This window comes from Aplidium turbinatum, chromosome 2 (genome assembly GCF_918807975.1).
Source record: "Aplidium turbinatum chromosome 2, kaAplTurb1.1, whole genome shotgun sequence".
Lineage (NCBI taxonomy): Eukaryota > Metazoa > Chordata > Ascidiacea > Aplousobranchia > Polyclinidae > Aplidium > Aplidium turbinatum.
The window spans coordinates 47,995,248-48,020,839 of record NC_137473.1 but is presented as its reverse complement, the minus strand read 5'-3'; the positions used below and the strand labels follow the sequence as shown (position 1 = coordinate 48,020,839).

The 25,592-nt window shown below is 36.4% G+C and overlaps 1 protein-coding gene across 2 annotated transcripts in view; it reads left to right on the top strand.

Moving 5' to 3' along the window:
• The first annotated feature begins 431 nt into the window (after window positions 1–431).
• LOC145764983 (dual specificity calcium/calmodulin-dependent 3',5'-cyclic nucleotide phosphodiesterase 1A-like) overlaps window positions 432–25,592 on the top strand; it is a 42,942-nt gene continuing 17,781 nt past the window's right edge. Inside the window, exons 1-7 of one of the 2 annotated variants that reach the window (XM_082576702.1) lie at window positions 432–556; window positions 18,445–18,742; window positions 19,059–19,175; window positions 19,515–19,633; window positions 21,401–21,552; window positions 23,188–23,304; window positions 23,686–23,826. In XM_082576702.1, the coding sequence (XP_082432828.1) occupies window positions 544–556; window positions 18,445–18,742; window positions 19,059–19,175; window positions 19,515–19,633; window positions 21,401–21,552; window positions 23,188–23,304; window positions 23,686–23,826 (957 nt within the window). In that variant the 5' untranslated portion in view covers window positions 432–543. Of the gene's footprint in view, window positions 557–9,716; window positions 9,828–18,444; window positions 18,743–19,058; window positions 19,176–19,514; window positions 19,634–21,400; window positions 21,553–23,187; window positions 23,305–23,685; window positions 23,827–25,592 lie in introns of those variants that run through there. The other variant, XM_082576701.1, reaches the window with a different exon arrangement.

Sequence of the window (25,592 nt, the reverse complement as noted above, 5' to 3'; positions counted from 1 at the left end):
AAACACGTTGACGAATGTAGCAAAGCATCGAACCACTCAACTCCGAATGCAACCTTTTCCCATCTTGCTGGATGCGAAAATACTCAGGTCATGAAGAAATCGCATTATCTCCCTTTTTCCAGTTTAAAGAAAGAAAATAACTGCAATTCTTCGCCGCGTGACAACCCTACGCTTGATTGCAATTCAAACACTATCTCTTCTGTTTCGTACAATTGTAATGGTCTTACGAATCGTTGTTCGCCCAAAAAGTCAACATTTCACGCAATGACAACCAGCAGTGGACAGATGGTGAAAGTTGTGAAAGAAAAAGATGGTAACGATGCTAAAGAAACTGAAAACAAAAAGCGAGAGCTGCATCTTTCAGCCAGATCGACAGAAACTTGTTGGAAATCCACAAATTCCAAGAACTTGCAAGGAACGTGCACTTCCACCACTTTCCCTTTGCCTGTTATTCAACAGAATGGGGCACACGTTGAAGAAAATCAAAACAAGGCATCTGCCAGAAGACTGTCCAAAATCATTAAAGTTGACGGTGTAAACTACATGGTTACGATGGGTAAGTACAGTAGTAGACAACAAACAAACGCTTTTTGCGTGTGAAAAGGATTTTTGCATGAATTTAAGCTTTGTAAAACTTGCAAAAGTTTTGGACTGGTTATGGTGTTCTTTCATAACAAGTCATTTTATTTTATTTTGCACTTAACCCATTAGTGCCCGGTCATCGTTCTAGTCGGAATATTTTTATAAAAAGTTTCATGCAAGGTCCTTATGGGTTGAATATGAATATTCAAAAGAAAATTTTCTGATATCTGTACCAGGAATGCAGAAAATGGTACGTCCCTCTATGGACGCTTGGGCATTCGTACGAAGGCTTGATGTAAAATAAACGAAATTAGCATTTTCCGGTAATGGAATTTTTGAAGTCATAAAAAGCAATACTGCTGCTCTGAGATGCGTTAAAAATGACTTTCTAATAAAAATGCATCGCTTTTTCATTAGATTTATTGAGAAACGAACAAACGAAACTCGATCTAAACAGATAATATTACAAATTCCTTTCAGTTATGATACATTTCGAAGCAATCTGGATGCAGTCGAACATAACACCGACGGCATCTGTATGACGTTCATTTGTGACAGTGTTTGCAGACACTTTTTTTGTCCGTCTTGATGATCAGGTGATTGCCCTGATCCCTTCTGATCTCTTCACGGTTGGCAAGTGCATGGTAAGAGAGAAAATGTCTTGTTCCCATTGATCATAATTGTCATTTCTACACATGATCGGATAAATTCAAGGAGGCTAATCTTTTCCATATCTCTCTCTCCTCCGTGATTGCACCATTTTTTTTTCTATAAAACCTCCAAGCTTGCACCATACTGATATTTAGAATCCAATTGTACGCACCCCTGTACCAGTTGTGGTTTCTTGAGCGGATGGAATAACAGGAACTGAGATTGTCCAACAGGTCCACACCTCCCATGTTGTTATTGTAGACCTTGAATCAGTAAGGCTGATCCATGTCCAGCTTTTTTATTGAATCACGAGAGTATCTAAAATTTGATAAAATGATTAGCCTACCTACTAGAACTGAAAGACAGTACCGTGTTCAAGAATCTGTCCACACAACAATGGTTTGATCATCTCCAAGGCAAAGTTGCTTCATATCTCCCTTCTTCATATCATTGGTTTCTTTCTTTGATAGTAAAGATAGATTGTTCATTCGATTTCACCTCATTGCCCCCAAAACACCTATCCCTTTCTTAGACGAATGATCTATCAAATCCAGGCTCGTGAAAAGATTGTTGCACACAACCTTTGAACCAGGAATCAGTCGAGCACTTTCCACAAGGCCATAAACAACGTCAGGCCCCTGACTCAATCCATACTTGAAGATGTTTGTTTTTGTTCTAGCGTAGGGACACAGTGGATTAGCTCTCCTGAGGGAGTGCACATAGACCAAGTTTTAAACCCGAATCTTGTTGATTTGCCCTTTATGAATTACTTGAGAGGGTGGGGGCCAAAATAACGGATCATTGATTTGTCTACAGCTACGCACTCATTTCTTTTCTACAAATTTGGCTGCTATCTCATTCAAAGTCTCAAAAAAAGGGTAATTTTTCAAAATGAGTCGTCTTTAGAGTGGTTTAAGTTGGAAACATGGCTATAGCGCATTAACTCATCAAAAATATTCATTGACATGGCTCTTCTTGCCATCACATTGCTCGTATCATCTCTCCTCTCCTAATACATCCTGCGTGTGAAAGGGGTGATGTATCCTATCATAAACATTATTGCATGACTTGCTCGTATTAAGGAATTATCCGCCTTTGACTGGAAGGCCAGTTGGTTAATGTTGTGCTGCATACCTCTGGGTCTCTCTCACTACTTTGTTCACAAACCCATCAGTCAGAGATGAAGAGTTTCATAACATCATACGGCGTTTTCACATTATCAGGATCAATGGGTAAATTACCATGGTTTCTCAGCTTCAGGAAAAGGAGGAATTTTTTTCCTCAGTTGATTTTTGGTTGTAGACTGGATCCTATCTTTGTTTCTGACGCCTACAGGTGGTATGTTTTCTTCTGTTAACTCTTCTTTACTTGATGATGAGTTAGGAGACACAGTTTTTCATGGCCCATGACGGCCCTTTCTTTTTTTACTTACAAGTGTGACTTTTCCAATTAGTTTGGGTAATTCTGTAAACTTTCTCTTGGCAGGCTTGTTACACGATAGTTCTTCTTCCAGGTCACGTAACGCAACGGGCGTTGACCCACTTTCTTGTGTTGCCAGTACTTTCTTTACGTTTCTTCTTGGGTTCCAACGCAATGGGTTGGCTTTGGATGGTCCCGGTAGCGGCTCTGTCTCATCGTTATCAAATGTATGCTTCTCCTTATCTTCTACGAAATCCATGTCCTGAGTATCTTCATTGTGATGAATCACTATTTCGCCTTTCTGGTTCAGGATTCCTTTCCAGACATTGTTAACGTTTTTGACACCCTCATCTTCATTTTCTGTCCTCATCGCTCACGTTGCCGGATTCATCAGGAGGACAAAATTACAATATCTGTTGGCTCCTTGGGTGAAGCCTCTTCCAAAATTTCTTGAACAGTGAAACGAAATTTCCTATAAAAAGTGCAAAAATTTAATTATACATGAACTTTTAAAAATAAAGATAAATTAAAGATACATGAATATTTATAACAAGACCTCAATTTACAGTACAAAAACAGTGAAAGCGCCTACTCCTAGATTCTAAAGCTTCATCGTCCGCGTACGAAAGTGATGACCTAACCTAACTTACTACTCGAACTAAAACGCTCAGTTTTGCAAATTGAATATCAGCACGTTACAAATAACGTTCGTTTTTGCCCAAAAATGAAAACATACGAAATCCTATGGCATTAGGCGAACCTGCCAATATGTCTACAGTTGGCACAAAGCGTTCGCGCCAGTGCCCAAGCGTCCCTACAAGGACGCACCTAACTTCTAACTTATATTCAGAAAAAATAATAAAGGAAAAATAAAATATTTCGCTTTGGGCACATAGCTATACATATTAATAGATTTATCAAAACAAAAAGTTCATTAAAAACAATGTTACATACCTCGATTTTGCAGGTCACAGTTCGTGTATCATGTGCTGGCTTCATATTTTACAAAACGTCCACATTGAACGTTGCCTAGTGAACACTAAAACTTATTTATGAAATCGCTCTTGCGCTGTTTCTATAGCTATAATGCTATTCTAGCCGAAGAAAAAAAAAGTTGAAAAAAATTAACAATCTGAAGAAAACAATTCGGAATCTAAAATACCCACTTTTCACGTCCTTGTAAGGACGCGCGGGCACTAATGGGTTAATATTTTACTCTTTCAAATTTTATATGATCATTATTTGATTGCAGCATTATGTAATTTTAGTGATGTGTAGCATATTGCCCAGCCAGTTTACTCTACGTGTCAAGGTACAGGCAATACAACTAAAAAAAAAAGATAGTTTCAAGAAAGCAGAAACCTTTTAGACAAAAAAGTTTAGATGACAAAGTTCTGGATTAGACTTGAGCTTTGAATATTATCATCATTCAAAAATCATATAGTTGTTGTTTTTCGCTTTCGCGATCCGGTTATGTTAAATGCTTGCTGCTCACGAGCAAGTAATAGCAAGAACAGAACAGACTTGTGTCTGTTGTGAGGTAAGAGTGTTGCAACTTTATGACGGTTAGTTTTAGTCTTACGTCTCTGACAAGTGTAATTTATTTGTATGGAATAGTATTCAATTGACTATTTCGTGGTATCATAGTAAAGTGAACCGTTCCTTTTTTAAATATATCTTAATTCAACAGTCAGTTATCAGTTTCACGAAGAATGGGTCATAGCTTAAACTTCCCATTTATTGCTGCTTTAAAAAGTACAGTATGCCGAGACTGCTCTAACTGGCATCTGTAAAGCTCTTAGCTGATAGTGATAAGTGAGTAAAGGTGGTCTCATACTCATTTGGCTATTGAGCGACGGTGGATGAAAGAATAGGTATCTCATTGTATCGTGCATTCGGCACTTTTGTGATAGGGAGGCCAGTTCCTTTCTGTCGCCTTTCATTTAAGAACTATACTACCCAAATTGTTGCACCCTGAGTATAGAAGATTTTTGGGCAACCAGCTTTAGCCTGGTATCGAACCAGGGTCGTGTAGTGCATCCAGGAAAGCCGGCTCTGCGTCTGATATGCTGCGTCATCCGATTGTGAGCAGATCGGTGATTGAGCAGCACCAATGTTTTTCAGGTTTTTGGCGTCATCAAAAACAAAGATTTATTCCCATTTCTCAGAACCACCAGAGGCATATGCACAACACTTTTCCTTGGAAAGATTTAAAAATGTCGTTTTGCTTGAGGCTAGGTTAAATTATGGTAACCTACTAACTCTATGGCAGAAAGGAAAGTAGGTCCATGATAGGCAGTAGCGTTGGCAAGGAAGTGCAAGGGGTACGTTTAGACCTAGGTCCCAGATAAATTTAGGGGCCCGTAAACCTTTCCAATGGGCCAAAACTTGAAGAAACCACCTCGTATTCTTTGAGTATAGTGCGTTTTTCCTACATGTTTCTAAATTTGAAATCCGCGAATCTCATTGGTATCAGGCCCAAATTATCCTCTCAACAGCCCTGATAAAAGGTATTTAAAATGGAGGCCTTTCATGGTAGCCTATTAATGATCAGGGCTCAAAGCTAGAAGGTTGCCGAGTAAGATTTTCCAACGTTACGTTTTTTTTCCCCATAAAACCTAAAGATTGCATGTTGTTGCAAAAATGGTGGTTGTAGTGGCATACGGCAGAAAAAAAGTGGGTCAAACAAAATGAAATTTTTCTCTACTTTCTTGATGATGCAGCGCCTAAACCAAACTTGCCATGTTAACTAGCATTAGAAGAAGAAAAAGACAATAAGACAATTTTTTTCAACAATTAATAGTTTTAGTTTATAGTTTGAGCATCATAAATTTGATCCAGTATCGTCATTGGGTTGCAAACATATCTTGAAACAAACAAAAACAAAATTAAATTGAACTGTAGTGATTTACTATTTTGCAAAAGGCTGATTTTATCAAAGAGAAAAATTGATTGCTTTTACTAAAAGATCAAGTTGTCAGTGGCGTCCGCAGAAAATTTTCATGGCTAAGGTTTTGAAAAATTTGAATGAAGCTAGATGAAGCTATGACTGCCGTAAACCACTTTTTCTCAAAGTCAGAAACGATCAAACGAAAGTAGAACTATGGCAGATTACAAAATGTAGTCTATTTGTATACACAAGTTAATTTTGCACAGGGAAGTAGCCATGGGAGAGGGGTTGGAGGAGGAAATCGCCCCAAAAATGTATCTTGCTCCCCCCTAAACATGTGTTTTTATGCTATAACAACGTTTAGATATAGTAATTTTTCTTGAATGACATTGGACCTCCCCGACAGTTGATTTTGCCGCCCTAAAATGTCTTTCTAGCTACGTTACTGATTACGCGGGTGGCCTGCCTGGGACAACAGCGCCCAGTTTTACTTCAAACACCTCTACTAGATCAATAAACAACCCAAGCAAGGCTGCAGTGGGCCTAACATTTACATGCTTCTAAACCAGCCAAGTTAGGTGTCTTTTTACTTTTTTTTGAATCATTACTACCAGCTTGTTAGGTCTCTCTCGTGGTGTGCGCTTGAGCAACACACTTCAATGACAGCTCTCCACTCAGTAATGGATGGAATAATTCACAGACAACAATCGGAAACTTCACTCTGTCAAACTTGGTGACGGGACATGCGTCAGTGGTCAAAGCCTCTACAAGTATGCAAAACTGCCATGATTGAGTTCTCAAAGAAGCTTTCTCTGTCCGAGGATAAAGATTCCCCTTAATGAACCATATGACTGTCAAAACACGTCTTGAGGAAGGCGTAAATAGGTCGTAGTGACAAAGAAAAAAATAAAGCATGACCTACGTAAAAAAAAGTCATGCCCATCATAATTAGTAAAATATTAACAAATCAAGTTCAATGGGTAGGGTTATGACCCCTAAGACTCCACCGTTGCATACACCAATAATTATGGTAATTGTATTTCCTCTGCGGCCAGGGAAGCTCAGAGCGTACCGGGAAGCGCAAGTGCCATCTTGGTTTTGAAAGCGTAAAATATGTTGTTAAAAAGTGTTGCCAGATCTTTTATACATTTTACACAAAATGTTATTTTAAATCAATTAGCTCAAGAAATGGAGTCATTTGGAAATGATTTGCTATGAATAAAAGTAAATTCTTTTTTCTTAATCTTACTTTACTGGTTTAGAAAGAAGCTTCCCAACGAAACGTTTTGTTTAGTTTATTTATAGTTGCTAATCTTGTACCATGCCCTTTCCATATTGACTTATTAATCAGCTTTAGCCTGAAGCTTGAAAATGTTCGACACAAAATACTTAAAAAAGCTTTAAAACAAAACCAAATTTCCTTTCATTTGGTTGTCAAAGCAGTTTTCTTTCATCTCAATGTCACTTTGTTACGTTTCGAAACAATTTTCTAGTTCACACTTTTGTTGCATTTCAAACACAGAAAGTTCGTTTCGAACAACTCTGGCAGGTTATTTAGATATGCTATTTATGGATAGGATTATTTACATTGATCACTAAAAGCTGAAATTTCGAGACGATTGTAGTGCGTTATGCAAATTTGCTACAAAGTCAATACGCCGATACTTGCACGAGGTTGAAAATGACCCTTAAGTCATTCATTTGTATATTTTTCAAACAAATAAATTTTCAACTTCTGTCCCTCATGGCTTACAGAGCTTGCGAGCATGCTGCCGAATTGCTGAGAATTGTTCTGAATTGTTTACTTGATAAGCCTTTAGGCAAAATTGCTGTGTCCAATGTGTAAATGTGAGTGTTATATTAATGTTGCTTCTGTGGAAGGAGGTTTCAAATTTAATTGCCTGATATTAATTCAACGTTCACATCAAATTCCTTCAACAAGACAAAAAGATTATTTAGCTGAAGCACGGCCACCTGGAGATGCGGCCTGATTTGTCACATTTTGCAAATTTTGATTACAGCTACTGCTAGTGTTTGACTGACATTTTCTGAGATGTTTTTACTTTTTACGGTTTCCCAATGACATAAAACTTTTTTGTTGCCTTGGGGAAGCAGTAGCAAATGAGAAAAAGTAAGTTGAAAAACGCAAATTCAGACTGTTATTGAAAATTATATAACAGTCTGACTAAAATCTTCAAAATCAAATTTTCTTTGTTTTTCAACATGTGAGAATGTTAAAACCTATTGTGTCATCTGGGGAAAAGAATAAAGAAAGCGTAAGAATATAATTTTTAGAAAAATTTATTTAAACGTTCGCTCAAAGTTAGAAAAACCTGGAAATTTCTGCAAAATGTGACAAATCAGGCCGTATCTTTAGGTGGCCATGGCTGAAGTTATTGATTTGAAACAGTGGATTTGCAAAATTGTGATTAAGTTGAAATTAATTTTATTTTTTGTTGAATTTAGCCATTGCCGCTTTTTTTTTGCAGTCGGTACACAATATAGCTTGTACAGTAAATAGGGCGATTGAGAAAAGGACAGATCAGGCTAATCTTAGTTTATTCAGAATAGAAAAAATATATAGCCTACAGGACGTTGCGTTGCATAACAAAGTTAGTCATTTGTGCCTCGTTTCCTGTTAAAATAGCGTGCTCAACCATTAATGCTGTTGCCGATTACATTTCAGTTGAAGCCTTAAGTGCATCCTTTTATATCAACTTGTACTTTTGACAGCTGCTGTTGCCGCTGCGCGTGTTCTTCGTAACGCAAGCCCCCAAGGAAGAAAGTGTCGTCGTATTTTATACTCTTGATCATTTTGTTGAGTGCGATCTAGTTGCTGGCTAGTCAGCATTGCATTCCTATGCATTTATATAATAGGACAGGTTAACAGATTAGTGTTAACTTAGTAGCCTAATGCAATGGCAAGCGCTTGAGAAAGAAAATGGGATTTACGTTTTCAACTGTTGCAATTAAACTTATAGCATATTTGCGCAGGCGCAGTTATCAGCTGATACTGTTGCAAACTGTGTGTTCACTTTTCAGAATAAAAAGGTTTAACCTAATCTATTTTGCACAATACTGTATATAAGTCAGATTAAGCTGTTTAGTTTTTACGAGAAAGCTGTATGGGATGATGAGATGATTTCCACATATTTGAAAGACGTTTAGCCTTTTGCATGTGAGTGGATACGTCGACTTATAATCTAGTGTCACAAAGGTGTATCAGTTGCAGCAAACGCAATGCAGTCTTGCAAGAATAAGCTTTAGCAGGAAGCCACCAGTGTATAAGACTGTTCGATTTTCAGAAATATCAGGCCCTATATTCAACGCGTTAGAATCGTTGGAGCTTTATTACCTTCAGATAAACGATTTGTTGATCATTTAGTGTTCAGCAGGCCAATTTGCTTCTTTTTAACACAACATTTCTTGTCTTGATTTTGTTTTAAAATTCAATTTATTGCAACAAAATTTGTTTTGATTGAAAAAGGATTTTTTAAGCAGCGTTATTCGATATGGAAGTTTACATCCCAGCATTCATTCGTTGCAGCTGAAATAAGATTATAAAAGGATTTTAATTTGCAGTGAACAACTTTTAACTTTGGCTTTCGATACATTTATAGCCAAACGCGTCACTTTTCTTAACTGTTTTTATCGACTTTTCTGCCCAACTAAACCGACAAAGTCACAAAACCTATAACTGGCGGTTTGTTTTTTCTTGGAATTTGTCAATGTTTGTACGAATTAATAAATTAGAATAACTTTTAACGCAAAATTAACAAATGATATTGTTGTAAGTGCACTACCAGCTACAACTGAACGAATTTTTAGCTGACTGCATGAATCGAATTTTTATCAACCAAAAATGACTTTTTCTGAAATCTTTCTTGCTTGCTTGATTGATTGAACAGTATTCTGAGATTGAAAATAGCATTTCCGAAGCTTTATCGCAGTTTACTTTATTACGTTACATTAAACCTTGTCATTGCAAGACCAAGACAAGATTCATTTTTTGACAATTCTTACCTTGATGAAGCATATCTGCAATTTTCAATCTATGTTTAGTTTTTGATTTTATTTGCAAGTTGAGAATGAGATCTGTATCCAACTATTTTTTGCATAGATGATGAAAGCAGTTTTGTTTTATGCGAGTATTTCTTTCAGTGTTTTGAAGTGATTCTATTTGTTGTTTTGTTTAAAACAAATATATTTCCTAATATGCTCTCAAATATCTCTCCACTACAAACCAGAAGTTTAACTCGGAAACGTAGCAGCAACACTCCGATAGGTAGGTGAACTAATCGATTACTATAGCACTTGTTAAAAGTACATTTCTGTATATCGCTTCTTCTTTGAACCTCTGGGCCAAAGGTTTCTCAATGATTCCAGGTAAACATGATCTGTTCTTTTACCACCCGCATGGTTTTCAGTGTTATTGCGGCCTACTGTGAGAGTCTACTTGAGGGCAACTCCTTGCTGGCCATGAAGCAACTGTGGTTAGTTGGTTGATTTTGAATCTTTATCCTCGGACTGACAAAGCCTTGATTGGTTATTCCTGGTAGCTTCGCATACTTGTAGTCTTGTAGAGGCTCTTGACTCAGGGCCAGGGCTCTTGACATAGGGCCGGACTAATCTGTGATACGCAGATCGTTTGCTTTATTTCGTGAGAAGAGGAAAGAAGATTACAACATGAAATGTCGGCTGCGTGGCCGAGTGTTTAGAACGTCTGCGCGATGTTTGTTTGTTTGTTATATCTTTATCCTGCATTGCAGGAAAGCGGACATGAGCGCTATGCATCGCTGTACGCCTTTGGACGTACACCTGACCCACGCTGCAGCCGACGGCAATGTCTGTTTCCGGTTGTCTACTCTACTTATGACTTAAATTTGGTACTACCCATTACTCGAAATCGATCACTGGGTAGAGGCAATTATACTTATAGTGAAGTTTCTTGCCCAGAGAAACAACAGCAAGTGCGGGTGGCTGGAGTCGAACATGCAGGCTCTCGACTGCGAGCCCAACGCGCTAACCACTCGGCCACTGCTGCCAACAGCCACTGCTGGCCACTGTTTGAAAAGATGTGGGTTCGATACCGCTCCAGAGTAAGCGGCTGCGTCTCGGTAGAGATACTTAAAGACATGCCAAATGAGAGGAGTAGCAGACATGTCACTTTGCTGCTTTCTGTTACATGTTTCATCGCAATGGACGCAAAATGAAACATGATTAACCTATTATTATTTAATAAGGCTTTGCCCGCTAAGACGATGATTTAGTTTCATATCTCAAATAGCATAGAATTATTGCAGTCTATCTATATTTTGAGATGTAGTTTTGTCATTGGTCATCATTTTCTTGCAATCTGTCTTATTACTTTGCCAACTGCTGATATACAGGGTGGAAGATTTTAGGATGCTAAAAATGGTTTTAATTTCACCACTTTTAAAACGAAATAAAATCTCAGAAATGAAATTGAAGAATAAATTGCAAACAAAAAGATCAGAATAAGTGATGTATTCTTACGTTGGAGCCGTGTCGTGTTGAACAAAATAAGACATTTACAGTCAACAATTTCTTTGTCATCAGTTATTGCTTGGCTTTTGATGGCTTCGTTTATTTACATACTCAATAATCAAAGTAAAAACGTTAAAGAATGTTTTTTTGTTTAAAATTAATTGCATGTCTGCTTTTCGATTGCGTTTGAAATTATCTTCAATTGAAAACACGAACCTTGCCAAATTATATAAAGCATTGGCATCTGTCATTTTGGCGTATTGCTTTTCTTTCTACTTTGACTGACAAAGAATCTGGTATTGCTGTCATTCTCTCAGTTAAATATTTCACAACAAATCTTTTCCCAAATATTTCACAAATAAAATGTAACTAACCTTATGTGTACATTGAATACGTTCGGTTGAATACATTCAACCATAATAAAATAAGTTATAAGCCTAAAAGATAAAAACAACTGAACTGAAGCTTCGGATGAGAACATTCTACTGTAGAATGTGTGAGTGAGGAATAAAAAAAGTGGAGTAAATAGTTTTTACAAAAAAAGTTTAATGCTTAATCAACAAAGTTTTCATAAAAGTCTTGAATTTTTTGTTATATTTTTGTTTTGAATTTTCGTTTTGAATTCGTTGTTGTCTGCTGCAAGCAATAAGGTGAACAAGTTGTTTAAAAAATGATAAAATGCTAAACATAAGCTATTGGAACAACTTTGTGAGAAAATAATAAAAAATATAGCAAACGATGTAAAAATATATTCTGAATTTCTAATATAATCGATTCCATTAAATGGTATCTAAATTATTTTGTGTTCTTGTCAACTTTGATTTTCTCCTCTAAAACATTTTTGGCATTGAAAATCTTTTACACAAATATTTTGCACCATCAATATCATCATTTATTTATTGTTTAAACATTAGTGCAAGTGATCAATACTTCTGAGGTATAGCCTACCGTAATAGTTCTACGATTACAGTAGTTCAAGGCTTCAAGTGAGGACTTTTATTTTAATTTCTTTCATACCAATGATGGCATTTTTTTAATATTTGAAAAGCGGAGATCGATTCAAATATATGAAGCCTTTCAAAAGATTAGAATACGAAAGATTAAGAAACCAAAAGTAATTCGGACAGATTATTATATTTCTTTGATATCGGATTGTTTGTTTTGAATGTGAAATGTTTAATCTCTTCAACTTCATTAACCCCTTTTCGACTATTTGGTGATTAAAGAGCATGATTTTGCAATTTTTCTTGGGTAGGCCTAGCTGTTGGCAATGCCAGCAAAGTTTTAATAGAATACGTGATCACTGATGGTGGTAATGTTTGCTTTAATCATCCAACATGTACGTTGCAATGACGGTTATGAACAATTCAAACCGCAATTCAGTGAGAATGAGTTTTAGTCATTATAATGTTTCGGTTGTATCATGTTCAGTTTTTTTTACAAAGATGCCATGAAAATCTTTATCTGCTACATTAGCTTTCATTTCTATGATGGCATTTTTCTAGTATAACAAATTCGGAGGCTATGATTCGCAATTGAGCAGGCAGCCTAGATGGTTGGAGGGACGATTAACGTCAAAAAGTAGTTTTGTAGAGACAAACTAACATTACATAAATGATGTTTGTTAAAATAACTTAATGATAGGTTTCTTCATGTATGGTTCTCTAATCTGTCTTGATTAGTATCTCTATGATAAGATGAACACATTTGTGTTCCATACACCGACTAAAAAAAAGTTCAACACCCTAGTTAGGAAATCACTCTTTCTTACATTGGTTAAACAAATGCACTTTTGCTGACGCTCAAAAGTCCATCTTCACGTCATCTACTTCTTTCTGTCATTTTATTTTATTTGAGGCAACCTTTTTTGCGTTTCATGGCTTTCCAAAGGGATGCAATCGTGTTAACTCATTTTGTTATCTAGTATTGGTCATCAGCATTCTGTAGGTCTTGACATTTCCGTTTTGTTGCTGCACAGCATGTATCGTTTTTACTGTGATAGATGAAGCATCATCATCACACTATTCACGAACCTTTCCTTTAAGTCTGGAGTTTTTTTGTGCTGCATCATTTGCTAAGCGCATTGAAATGTACAAGGTAATAAATGTGGCGTTTTTATGCGTAGACACGACAAGTAACGACGTTGCAAGAACTAAAATTCACCAAGCTTGCCAGCAGCTTTTATCGAATTTGCACGGTATTCACTGGAGTGCATTGCGCTTCGTAATATGATTTGCAAAACTTTGGCTAGTCTTCGAGAGTCTGCATGCCGCTGAGCGAGTTGTTCTACTCTGTTTGCATTGATCTTCGACGCAATTCAGACACGATTGTGTCAGGATGTCATGTCACTATCGCGCTTAAGTGCGTGTGTTTCTTTCAGTATGCTAGCAGTGAACTTAGTAGGCTCAGCATAAAAAAAACTGTGACTGTTCGCTTTAGGTCTAGTCTGTGTTATGTTAGAAAAACGAAACCAAGATAAAATTAGGATTTATACTGTAGATACAAAAATGTGAAAAACAAGACTAATGAGGTAGGCTACATAAAGAACAAGCTTGATATAATCTGTCAATTTGAGTGTAGCCTATTATATCAACAAAGGCTGCTGGAAGTGGTGTAACTCAAAAATCGGTATTAGTTATTAAAAGCAACCTATCTAACATTGCTTTTTATATCGCTTTAACTTTTGAAAACGTTGAAAGTGTTGCAACCATGCCGATTTTCTTTCAACGTGATAACTTATGTCGGTCTCAAGCACGTTTTAAAGTTCGCGTTTTGTCGCTTCTACCTTTTTCTAGATCTTTGCTATGTTGACGTGTATTGTTTTTGCTGTGATGGTCAGAAATAAAAAAAACAACTGAACTGAATGTTACAAACTTCTGCTTTGCTTGTTTCCTTCAGATTTTAAAGCTGTACAAAAAGCAACTTTAGTTTGTTGAGAAGCGCAATGTAAAGTCTGTAGGCTACGTTGAAAAATAACCTCGTTTGAAAAGAATGAAATGTTCTGATAGTGTAAAATAAGCTAAAGTGCAGTGCCACAAGATGTTTTGAGTGATGCAATAATTTCGAGCAGTAGCGGACTTAGAACGGAATTGTTGAGGGCATCTTGCGTTGTTTTTCATCAAGTCATCTAATCTAAATGAATGAGAAAGAAAAGGCAGAAGCATAAAATTTATTTAATTTCTTCATTGACGTTTCACTCACCATGACAGTGTGTATCATCAAAACGAATAATGTAGAACAATACCGTATAAAATTTCGAAAAATTTTTGCTACTGTAGTAGCCTACGATTGATGGCAAGGGAAAAGGGTTCAAATAAGTATTACAAATAAAAACAAAAAACGGTCTCAGGTAGCGAAGTTTAGTTTAGGAAACGTTTCTCCCAGAAAATAGTAACCTTACTTAGCCTTTGGACCCGATCCCATAGTTATTTTAGGGGCCGGAACTCCTCCAGGAGGCTCGAAACAAAAAAAGAATTGCGTATTCTTTAGAGTCCTGTTGTTTTGTTTGGGGGTTCCGGACCTTTGTTTGGTAGGTTACCTAATCCAAATTATGCTTTCAAGGGCACTGCTGGTTATCACTGAACTGATGAGGTCGGAGCCTCCAGTTCTTGTTCTTTATGCAGTAGTTTAGTTTTGGCGGTTTAGGCCTTGAGTTTTTGGTTCAGATTGACCTGGTGTTCTAACCACTTTACTCCTAACATTTTGTGATATTTTAGCTTGTTACATATGAAACCATGGTTTAAAACAAATGCCTGGTGAACAGTTTCATAAAATTCCAGTTTTGTTATGATAAATAGGCTAAGTTGTTTTTGGTGTGCTCTTGATGATTTCAGTTGCTTTGCGTAAATAAATCTGATGTTACAATCTACCAGGAAGAAACAATAGTCAGATATTATGAAGAAATCTACACTATTGTCATGCTTCAGTAAGTTTGAGAAATGTAATTGATTTGTGACTTTCTTTAATTACTTGCCCATACTTTAGACAGATTCACTTTTACAGTGACATTCTTTAGTTGTGATGGCAACATGCTGAATTGTCGATTTCTATTTGGGCCCATACTTTCTGTTTAAACGTTGTAGCATTTCGTTTCGACACAAAATTCACTGTCCTGATTTTGTTTCAAATTAAGACTTTGTAAAGACTTTCGGTCGTTTCACTTTGACCAATTCCTTTCGAACAGTCCTAGCGGCCTGCTTGCAGTGAAGTCAACGTTTTGGAAGACTTTCAAGAGGAAGACCTAATGCAGTCACCTAGCTATTTGTGTGTAAGCTAATTCCAACAAAAACGTTATTGGGCTATTTGTGATTATGTGCACGCCTTTTTATCATGTTTTGTCTCCGATAACAAAATGCGAGTTTTGCTTTTGATCAAATTTGAACCCACTCCTTGAACGAAATGGCGGTGGGATGGCGCAGCGGATAAGGCGTTAGTTTTTCAATTATGCAAACCTGGTTCGACTCCCGGCTTCAGCTGGTTGTTGAAAACACCGCTCACCTCTAGGGTATAATAAATTGGGTGAGCGTAATTGCTGCAGGAAAGGCTGCCGAGAGAAAGGAACTGGCCACCCTACTTTCCTTACTGCCGAAGGCTTAGTACAATGAAAACCTTACTTCTTCACACTTGAATCAAGTATGGGACCACCTTTACCTTTTACCTTGAAAAAAATGTACTTCAATGTTTTAGATAGTTCTACTACTACTAAGTTACTAATATAGATCAGTTCTACTATATGGCTATGAATCCTGGACTGTTTGTCCTCAGATAGAAAAGAAGATTTACAGTGCTGCTAATTTGGTTCATACGGAGAATGATGGGAATTAACTGGATTGATAAGATTACCAATGAAGAAGTGTGGAGACGCTCTGGGTGTATGTATCCCTGGCGTCCTCATTAGAACTGTTATAAAATCACGGTAGCCGGTGCCTTATTCAGGCATGGCGGATGATGTTTTTAATAACGTTTACTGGGGATTTAAGATCATGGGTATGTTAAACTACATCCGCTTTTGGCTTATTCGCAACACTAGAATGGTTAGGCTACGTTTTTTTCTCATTTACAAAATAATGTACATTTTATGGGTCATATAAGAAGAGTAAAGGTGAGTTTAAAGTAATTTAAGGTGTTTTTTGAAAGCAAGCTAGTATAGCGCAACGTAAAAACTGGCAGTTGACTCTTCTAATGTTGCCGAAAAAGCGGAGCTGCGCGTCCCACAATGCAATGTCCCTCAGCATGCACATTCCAAAAAAACAACCTGACTACGCAAATTGTATTTATACACTATTTTTTGCTTGGTGGATTCTGCTTTGTTGTTGAAATTGTTTGGTTTTTTTGTCAGCCAACAAAAACAGTTTTATTGACATTCATCAAATGTCTGCAAACGTTTTCTATCTCCTGTTGAAAATGTCACTACAAGGCTATTAAGAAATGTCAGATGCATTTTGTTTTGATCGATTAATCTGGATTCCCTCATTAGTTTAAAGTCAAAGTTTTCTATTTTCTTTATTGATAGACGTGCATCAATGCTCTTTGTTGATTCAATAGAAATAAATTACCCATTTTGTCACTTTCACCGCTCCCAGCCCATAAAAATTAAAACCTTATGGAACTAACGTTTAATCAAATCTACAAAAAAAATATTAAACTGTGTCATAAAAGTTCACTTAAGTGTTGAGATTGAGAAGGCTTTTCAAACTCCGTATTTTGTGGCCTATAAGCTTTTACTTTTATTGCATGGTATTACGCCGTACACCAAGGGTCTCAAACACGCGGGCCGCATGCGGCCCACGAGGACTCAATGTGTTTCGTGGTGCATTTTTAAACTTTGAAGTAATTAACAATTACAGTATATAATTTTTTTTACAAATTTAGAAAGATAAAATGCTCATCAAACTTCACCCGACTTTTTAGCACTACTATCGCGCTATTTTATTGCGTGTCCGGAACTTGCATTGTTACATCACAATCACATTGCCTATTCACTTGTTGTATCGTTTCGTAATAGTAGCCTCGGTATTTGCTCAAGTCAGTTATTCAAGAGTTTAGTTTTTTTCACGCTTTTTGAAAGTTGATGGCAAGATTTTTACTCCCCAGGTCCGTCGTTTCGTTTGCATTTTTTGGGTTCATACAGTGTTTTCCCATCTCTTTGTTCTTACTACTTTTTCTTGCGATCTAACGTTTTTGGTGCGTTCTTACTAACTTTCTTATTGCGTTTTAACTGTTATTTCATATTGTTGCGGCCCTCGGGTTAATTTACAAGTGCTCATTTGGCCCTCAGAGTAAATTGAGTTTGAGACCCTTGATGTTCACCATGGTACACTGGCTCGGTAGCTTAGTGATTAGTAGGGCCCGCAAAAGTCAATAAAGTGAAAATTCTTTAAGGACCTCGTCTATTCACGAATCAAAGAATAAAGTTGTTTTCAGCACCTAGGGGACTGTTTCTAAAAAGTTTATAGGTCAAAATAAAGTCAAAATAGACAATAAAGTCAAAATTTGTCAAATTATGGCTTTTGACAAACTTTTTGTGTTTCTTGAGAGTAATTTTTGTCAAAATCCTCGTATAGTAGCATTGTAAATCAGGAACTGCGACACAATGAAACCATATTAACCCATAAAAGCAGAAAATATGTCACAATGCCCATTGCCCACGGATCAGCAGTAACTTTTATCGCAAATTGTCCATTGTTTATTTATTGCTACTTATTCAAATAATTTTTATAAAACACTCCCTCTTCACAAACGTGGTCTTTTCGAAGATCACCAGTTTGGATTTTAGGAATAGCCTACTGACATTCTATAATACAAAAATGCCTGAGTTAGCTAAATTGTCTTCAACAAAAGTTAGACAGATTTGTGGAGATTTTCCTATCACCAAATAACACTACGCACTTTTTGTAATTCATAAAACACCTTGACTTTTCGACAAAATATTACGTTTAGGTCTGAAATCGACAAAATATTATGTTTGGGTAACTGGTATCAATTCAAGGAAGAACTGTGACCTCTACAAATTAAGCAATTTCGTTAGGTCAAAATAAAGTCAAAACTTGATAAAAATAAAGTCAAAAAAAATTTTTTTGGTCAAAATAAAAATGGCCCTGGTGATTAGAGTATCCTCCTCTGAATCGGTAGGTATGGGTTCGATACCTTGTCGAGTCATACCAAAAACTTTTTAAAAGTGGTACTATAAATCTTATGGAATAGATTCGGGTAATGATATACTTGATTGCGCCTCTATACGGCTGCTCTGATACTGTCTGCTTTGGAAAGCGCTGAAGAGCAACACATGTCTGCGATAGATATAACTGCGCTATATAAAAACACACATTATTATTATTATACGATAGCAAATCAGAAATTTTGATGTTTAACTTTTCCTCCGTCCTTTATTGTAGAACCACCCAGATCTTCCAACTTCAAACCGGGAAGCAAATCATCAGCACAGAGAGATTCCAAGGATAGACGATCTTTAAAACAGAACACAAAGTCCCAGCCTTCAAGTCCCATGTCCAACGGTGTCAGTAAAGTAAACAATGACCTTTTCAAGCCTGCGTCAAACAAAAGTAGCGATCAACCAGACTGTTGGCATGATCAAAGACTTAAGAAATCAAAAGTAATGGACGTCAATCACTGTGATTCTCATGACCTTGTTGATCCAAACAAAACCGAAGCTCTGGATCATGCTGCGTTAAGGTGACCTGTATGTGCGTATTTTCAATGTTTACTTATGAAAGGTTTCACAAGTTTAACCAAAGGCTATCCTTACTAAAAAAGAAAGAGTGAATAAATACAATTAGATTCATTAAACGTAAACAACGGAAAATTAAAATGTATAAGAATTGTGAAGAATCTGTTTCGAAAATATTTGATAGACATAAATCATCCTTATAGAATGTCGGCAAAGAGTGAAAAAGAAAATAACGTTCCATTCCTTTTCCACAGCAAAGACTGTCTTACTCTCGCTTTATGACATTGAAGAATTGTTTAATCTTTTCTTCTTCAATTTCAGACTTCGAAACTTAGTATCAGCAGTGGCAAGAGGAACTAATTTATCAAAGGATGTATTGCAGCAAAATCTGGAATACGCTATATCTGTCTTAGAATCAAGTTACTTAAAGGCAACTAGGTATAGTTTCTCAGACACTAAGCAGATTTTCATTGGTTTGCCATTGCAAAAGCTTTGGAAAACGTAAAATGCCAGAAAAAAATTATTTGTATCTTAATCTGGTGGCATTATTTGTAACTGTCAAGAAAGCACATGTCACAAGATTTTAATCTTTCAGTAAGTCTTGATGACCTTTAAAGAATTGAACTTTTCCAAGTATCCTTTTTAATGGTATGGCGTATAAGCGAAACGTCTCTTGGGGCAAGTGTTGACGTTGCGTTGTTCTTATTTCGTCACTTCAGCTAAGACCTTTTCTTGACGCAGAATCAGCTTTTTTTAATTAGGTCCATTTTCTTGCAGCAAACCGGATCCTCTACCATCAGCAGATGATGAAATGTTGGAAAACCTCTCTGGGGAAGCTCCAGTACCCCAAGAGATTAAAAGTTGGCTTGTGGAAACCTTTAGTAAAAAAAGAATAGGTAAGACACTTAAAACCTTCCGCTTTGGCCAGGTAGAGGTCTTTTGGTTCTTAGAAAAGCGGTCGTATTTTGCTGCTCTTTCTATCCTAAACGTCACCTACGTTGTGGTAGCGTAGAATGAATATGGCATGGATGGATCTATTCTTTATGACTCTTACAATGGAAAATTGCTGTTAAAATTTATATGTCCTACCTGTGTTAGTAACGTTATAATTTCTAATGTTGTATGATCCTTTGATCACTATAGAATGCTGCTTGATGAACAACATTCATGTCCGCTGCTAAAAGATGATCTTCACAACTTGGTTCAGTATGCCCTATTTCAAACAGCTCTAATGAATTGATTTGAATTTCAATGAATGTCTGCTCTTATTTTCGCAATCGATTCCATGAAACTTAAAATCCTTCAAGAACCGTTTGTATTTTTTTAATTTCTAGAAGTTCGTCATCAAGCAAATGTCATTTCTGTCTGAAAGCTATCCTCCCTGCCATTTTGACGTAACAAAAATAACGAAGCTTTTGAAGTGCAAATTATATCGATTAATTGAATTAGTGGCCAAAATGAGTTTTTATTATTTTAAGTCTTAAGTGTTTGAAGACTTATTTTTATATTGAAGCAAATTTTCTGTGACAATTCCCGTTGTGAATTTAAAAGAAGAGTAGATTGGCTTCCACACCACAGCCTAACGACCCCACCTATTCATCACTGATAAAATACATTAAAAACATCTTATTTACATGACTCTTTAACATTGCCTATGGATGGCCCCTTTCCTACGGTCCCAGGTTTTTCCATTTAAATATTAACACCAGCTTAAAGTATTATGATCATGTGTAGATCACGAGCACCTACTATCATACGATCATTTTTTCAATATTTTTCAGTTTTTCTTATTTAATTTTTTTGATATTTTCTCTCATCAAGTAAAGATTTTGAAAGTTAAACTGGACCAGCTTTTTCCAAAAGATTCTGTTCAGCAAGACATCATTGCATTTTTTGCACCGAGAACTAGTAAATACTGATAAATTATTAATTTGCTTTTTTTTCTTTTGCCTGAAATAATATTTCGCATAGAAAATTACACAAAAATGTGTATGCTACAGAGTGTTGAAGTTTTAACATATTGAAATTTTACTTTACTGACGAATTTTGGCTTCTCACAGAATTTGCTTGAACTGTTTCACGATAATAATAACCTAATGCCTAGTGCCGTTAAGAGAAAAAATTAGGCTCGATACCAGTGACAATGCGATCCACGGGCCCCTAACTCAAGATATCTCTAAAAACGATTTTTTCAAAAAATTTAAAAGAAAATTAGTCTGCTGGTAAAACCATCAAAGAGAGATATGATTTTGATAGTTTTCCACCAAAAGCAAGAGTTTTCTCCAAAAAACAGAGCGACTTTAGAAGCAAATACACTAAATCTAAAAAATATAGCCTGGATTCTTTAATTCACACACCCTTCAGATATGTTTTTGGCCTGTATCCTCTGGATTCTCTGGCAACGCTTTTGCTTATGGCTGGTTTTACCACTGCTTAACCGCGCCAAAGATATTGCATATGAGATGTGCAAACCAAACGACTCAACTACATCAACCTAAGCAATTCTTTCAATGATGGTCGCTGAGCTGATAAAAACTATAGTGCCATTTTATAAGATCTTAAAATAGACCTAGCACGGTATAGAACCTACGTATTACTGTATGTATCTTAAACTTACCAACTTGAAAAAATTGTTCTTTCAAACGATCTATTTCATGACTTAGCCGCTGAAAAGAAGCGTTCACCCGGGGAGAGACAAAGATTCCGCTGTGTTGCTAAAGCGGTGCATGCAGGAATAGCTTTTAAAAAGTTTGGAAAACTGTTTGGAGAAAATGGAGACAGTGCATTGCCTCGTGAGGTGGAGCTTCACTTGCAGGTATTCAAATAGCGGCAGACTAACGCCGCGTATCAAACTTTTATTGTCATATGCTGTAATTGTATCGTATTCAGGCTTACAGTGGTTGAAGATTTAGTTTAAATTGACGGAATGGCAAGGAAGCCAACCTTCGTGTCCACCTTCAGGCATGCCTTTAAGTGTCCTGCCAAAGACACAGCCGCATGCTTTTGAGTGGTGTCGAACCGGCGCCCCTTCGATCGTCGAAGATGGACTCTTATCACTTGGTTATGCAGATGATAATGTCACATAATAATACCATTTTAGATAAATTGAAAGATTCATAATTTGTCTCCAATTTTTAATGGAAGTTAAATGTATAGTTAGTTTTTGTAATTTCAATTTATGTAAAGTTGTGCGGGCATACAGCTGGTAAAAAAGATGATATAATACCAATGCTTATTAGGCTTTCATCAGGATACTGTTATTACCAATTCGCAATCAACGCTTTGTTTGAGCTTTGTTTCGAAAACGTTTCGGGTTATTTTGTTTCATACAGCAATCAATGCTGCCAATCTAGGGTGGCTCTATGAATCTATGAACTCTTATCCCCAGAGACTGAAACGAAGAAGACAGCGAACAATTATTGCGCAATAGTTGACGCGAAATTAAACGTAAAGTAATATGTTTGAAATTCGACTGGACTGTATAAATTGCATTGTTTACAGAATACCTTAATTGGCATTTTGTTTTTGTGTAGGCCTAGTCTAAATATGGACAACATTGTTCCTTTATTCATGAAGCCAGCACACAATTAAAGTACATTTGAGGCTCATTATGAAAATTTGGTATATTTTTGCTTGATTGAACTAAAATGAAATATTTTTTACCGAAAAGTCACATGTCTTTATGGGCAGTGACTGTCGATGTAGTCTGTTCGTCCCAACTGTTTCAGCCCGTACGTACGTAACCTAATGTTGATGTTTTATTCGTTTTGCTCGAACGTTTTAGGGCTACTTGCGTTTATTGTTTTTTATCGAGGGGATTTTTACCGAGGATGACATGTATCGAAAGGGGTATCGGTGACACATTTACTGGAGTATTTTGTGAACTCAAGTGCGACATAGCTTGTTTCATTTTTGGTTTTGTAACATAAAAATTAATAATAACTTTTCTTTGACAAAGTAGATCAGAAAACGGAATGAAAAAATAATTTCTACTACACAATATTCCAGTTATGGTCAGAAAATGCCTCGGTATTGTGCCCCGGTTAAAAAACCATGCTTTAAGTTTACTCACAGTGATGTGGCCCATGTTGATGAGACTTATCGTAGCCTACAAAGCATAAAAATGTTTCTGTTGTTTGTTATTGCATGTTTTTTTAGGCACTGAATGTTATTCATCCAAGCATAGAGAAAAGTGTGGAGATTCATTTTAACAGCATTTTTCAATAACAACTGATCATTGTGATCAACCGCAATAGTCAATTTATCTTTTTCATATATTCTTATCTTTGACAAGGGCACGAATATTAAATTAATTGTGATTATTTTTTCAAGCTCATAACATATCAACTCCGCGTGCTTTTTCCCACGACCACTTTTTAATCCCGAAATTGATTTGAAAGCTTTCAGGATTCACTCAAATTTTCGAAACTTCATTGATGTTTTTTATCAGAATGTTGACAAATGGAGCTTTGACGTTTTTGAACTCGACTGCATTAGCAATGGAAATGCACTCCGATTCACTTGCTACAAACTTTTGACCAAGTATGATCTTATTAGAAAGTTTAAGGTGAGATGAGACTATTTTTATTGCGAAGCCTTGTAAAATGTATTGCTGTTTTTTTAATTTTAGTTTTATATTCATACGTCGTTTATCTTGGTGAACATGACTTGGCTTACTGAAATTCTAATTTTTTTTGTTGGTGCAACAAAATGCTTCTATTTACGGATCGTTTTGGAAATAGGCAAGAAATTCATTTAATTTTAAATTATATTCTATATCCTGTATATTCATTTTCTTTTAATAAATACACTCGCAGCATGAATGCATAAATGTAGCGTACATGATTTTCCAATCATTCTCAGCACTCGTACATTTCAAACTGGATTTCCAAAGCTAACATGAGTTTTCAAATAGGCAGGGCCAAGTTTTGACCGAGTTGTGTTGCAGATACCTGTTCCTGTTTTATTCACCTACTGTAACCGACTTCAGATGGGCTACAACAAGCATGGAAATCGGTACCATAACCCTTGCCACGCTGCAGATGTGGCTCAAACTTTAAACTGTTTACTTGTTCACACTGGGTTACTGGTAAGTTTGTTCGTCTTTTTGGTAGTCGGCTTGGTATGTGTTACGATTATGTTATTGAATGGATAAGACTTTATGACAGTTGCAGAAGTAGTTTGGTATGGCACTTTCGCACGTTCAGGGCTGTTGAGAGGATAATTTGGGCCCGGTACTAATGAGATATTCGGGCCCCAAACGAAGACAGTTCTTAGAAAAAACGCACTATTCAAGAATACGAGGTGGTTCGTTCTTTTCGGGCCTCTTGAAAATGTTGCGGGCCTCTAAAATCTTCTCAGGTCCGAGTCCAAAGATCCCTGGACCCCCTGTCAACGCTGCTCTTAAGATCCTGTTTGTAATGACAATCGTGGATTTATAAAAAGAAATAAGTGAAAAGGGGTATATTGAGTTTTGTCTTATTTGCTCAACAAATCAATTTTCTGGATTGAAATTTGGTCGCTTGTTCCGATACTTTCACTGTGTTAAGTGCATTATCTTTTCGGTTTGTTAAAAACCCAAATTTCGGTATGTAAAGCACAAGACTAGGCTATGCCTATATGTGACTAATATCGCTTATGACGCATATACATGCTGCAGAAGGTCTCCGCTTTCAAATCGTGTTGCATCTTCTAAACTTCGAACTGAAATCAGCTTGTATGCTAATGATAGATTTCATAACATTTCAATAGACATTTTTTCATACAAACGCTATGTTTTCGAAACTTTCCATACTTGAGTTTGTTGTTGCTGATGAAACTCGTTTGCCTTTGAAACGTCACATCCGTTCAAAGGTTTTGATTTGTAGCCAATTTTCCTTTTCTGATAATAATCTATTGATAGACTCAGGCTAAACTTCTACAAGGCCCGTGAAGTATTAATAGCAAGCTTTGAAGCATATGTAATCTAATCAACGACAGTCATTATTTGCAAGCCATAACATCTCCTTGTTGGTTATTTTATTTCATTTTTTGATATACAAAAGAGTATTATCGTGAAATAGACAGTAATAGGTGCAAGGAAGGCGAATACTTGGTCAGGTGCCATCCAACAAACTTTTAAAAAATTATTTTGCGTCAACCAATATTTTCTCCCTCATCTATTTTAAATTTACATAGTAATTGACCTATCCCGGTGATGGGTCACCAAAGAAGAAAGATGTTTTAGTAAAAAATATAGATATTCCCATACTTGATCCAAACATCCGGAGGTGAGAAGATGAGGTTCTCATCATACACTGCCTTCGGCATTAATGAGAGTATGGTGGCCAGTGGCCACTTCCATTCTCTCGGCCACCTTTCTTTCAGCAAGCGCGCCCACCCGATTTATTACAACCCTGGCTAGAAATGAGCAGTATGTTTTCAACAACCAGCCTAAGCTGGGTGTCGAACCAAAATTCCATAATTGAAAAGCGAGCGTTTTACAACTGTAACTTCCTTGAAATTATGATGTTTTCATGAAAAAGGTTTTCAAGATCCGCTGCAGCATAATATAGAAAAACTATTTTTTTTAAATCTGTCTCCAATTTGGCGTGATGAACATAAGATTGAAAGGAATAATTTTTAATATATTGTTGCATTGCTTTAAGCTGACTAATGCTTTTTAATAGCTAATCTTTAATCGAATTATTTGTAAAACCTTTGCCCACAAGACGCCCCAAATTGCATCATTGATCTGTTTTTTCTTGAAAGCTATTGATTGGTTCGGTGCATTGCTTTTGAAATTAAAAAAACAGAAGCTCCATTCTATTCATAAACATTTTGGTTTGTTTGATAAAATTAATTTCCATTTTTTTA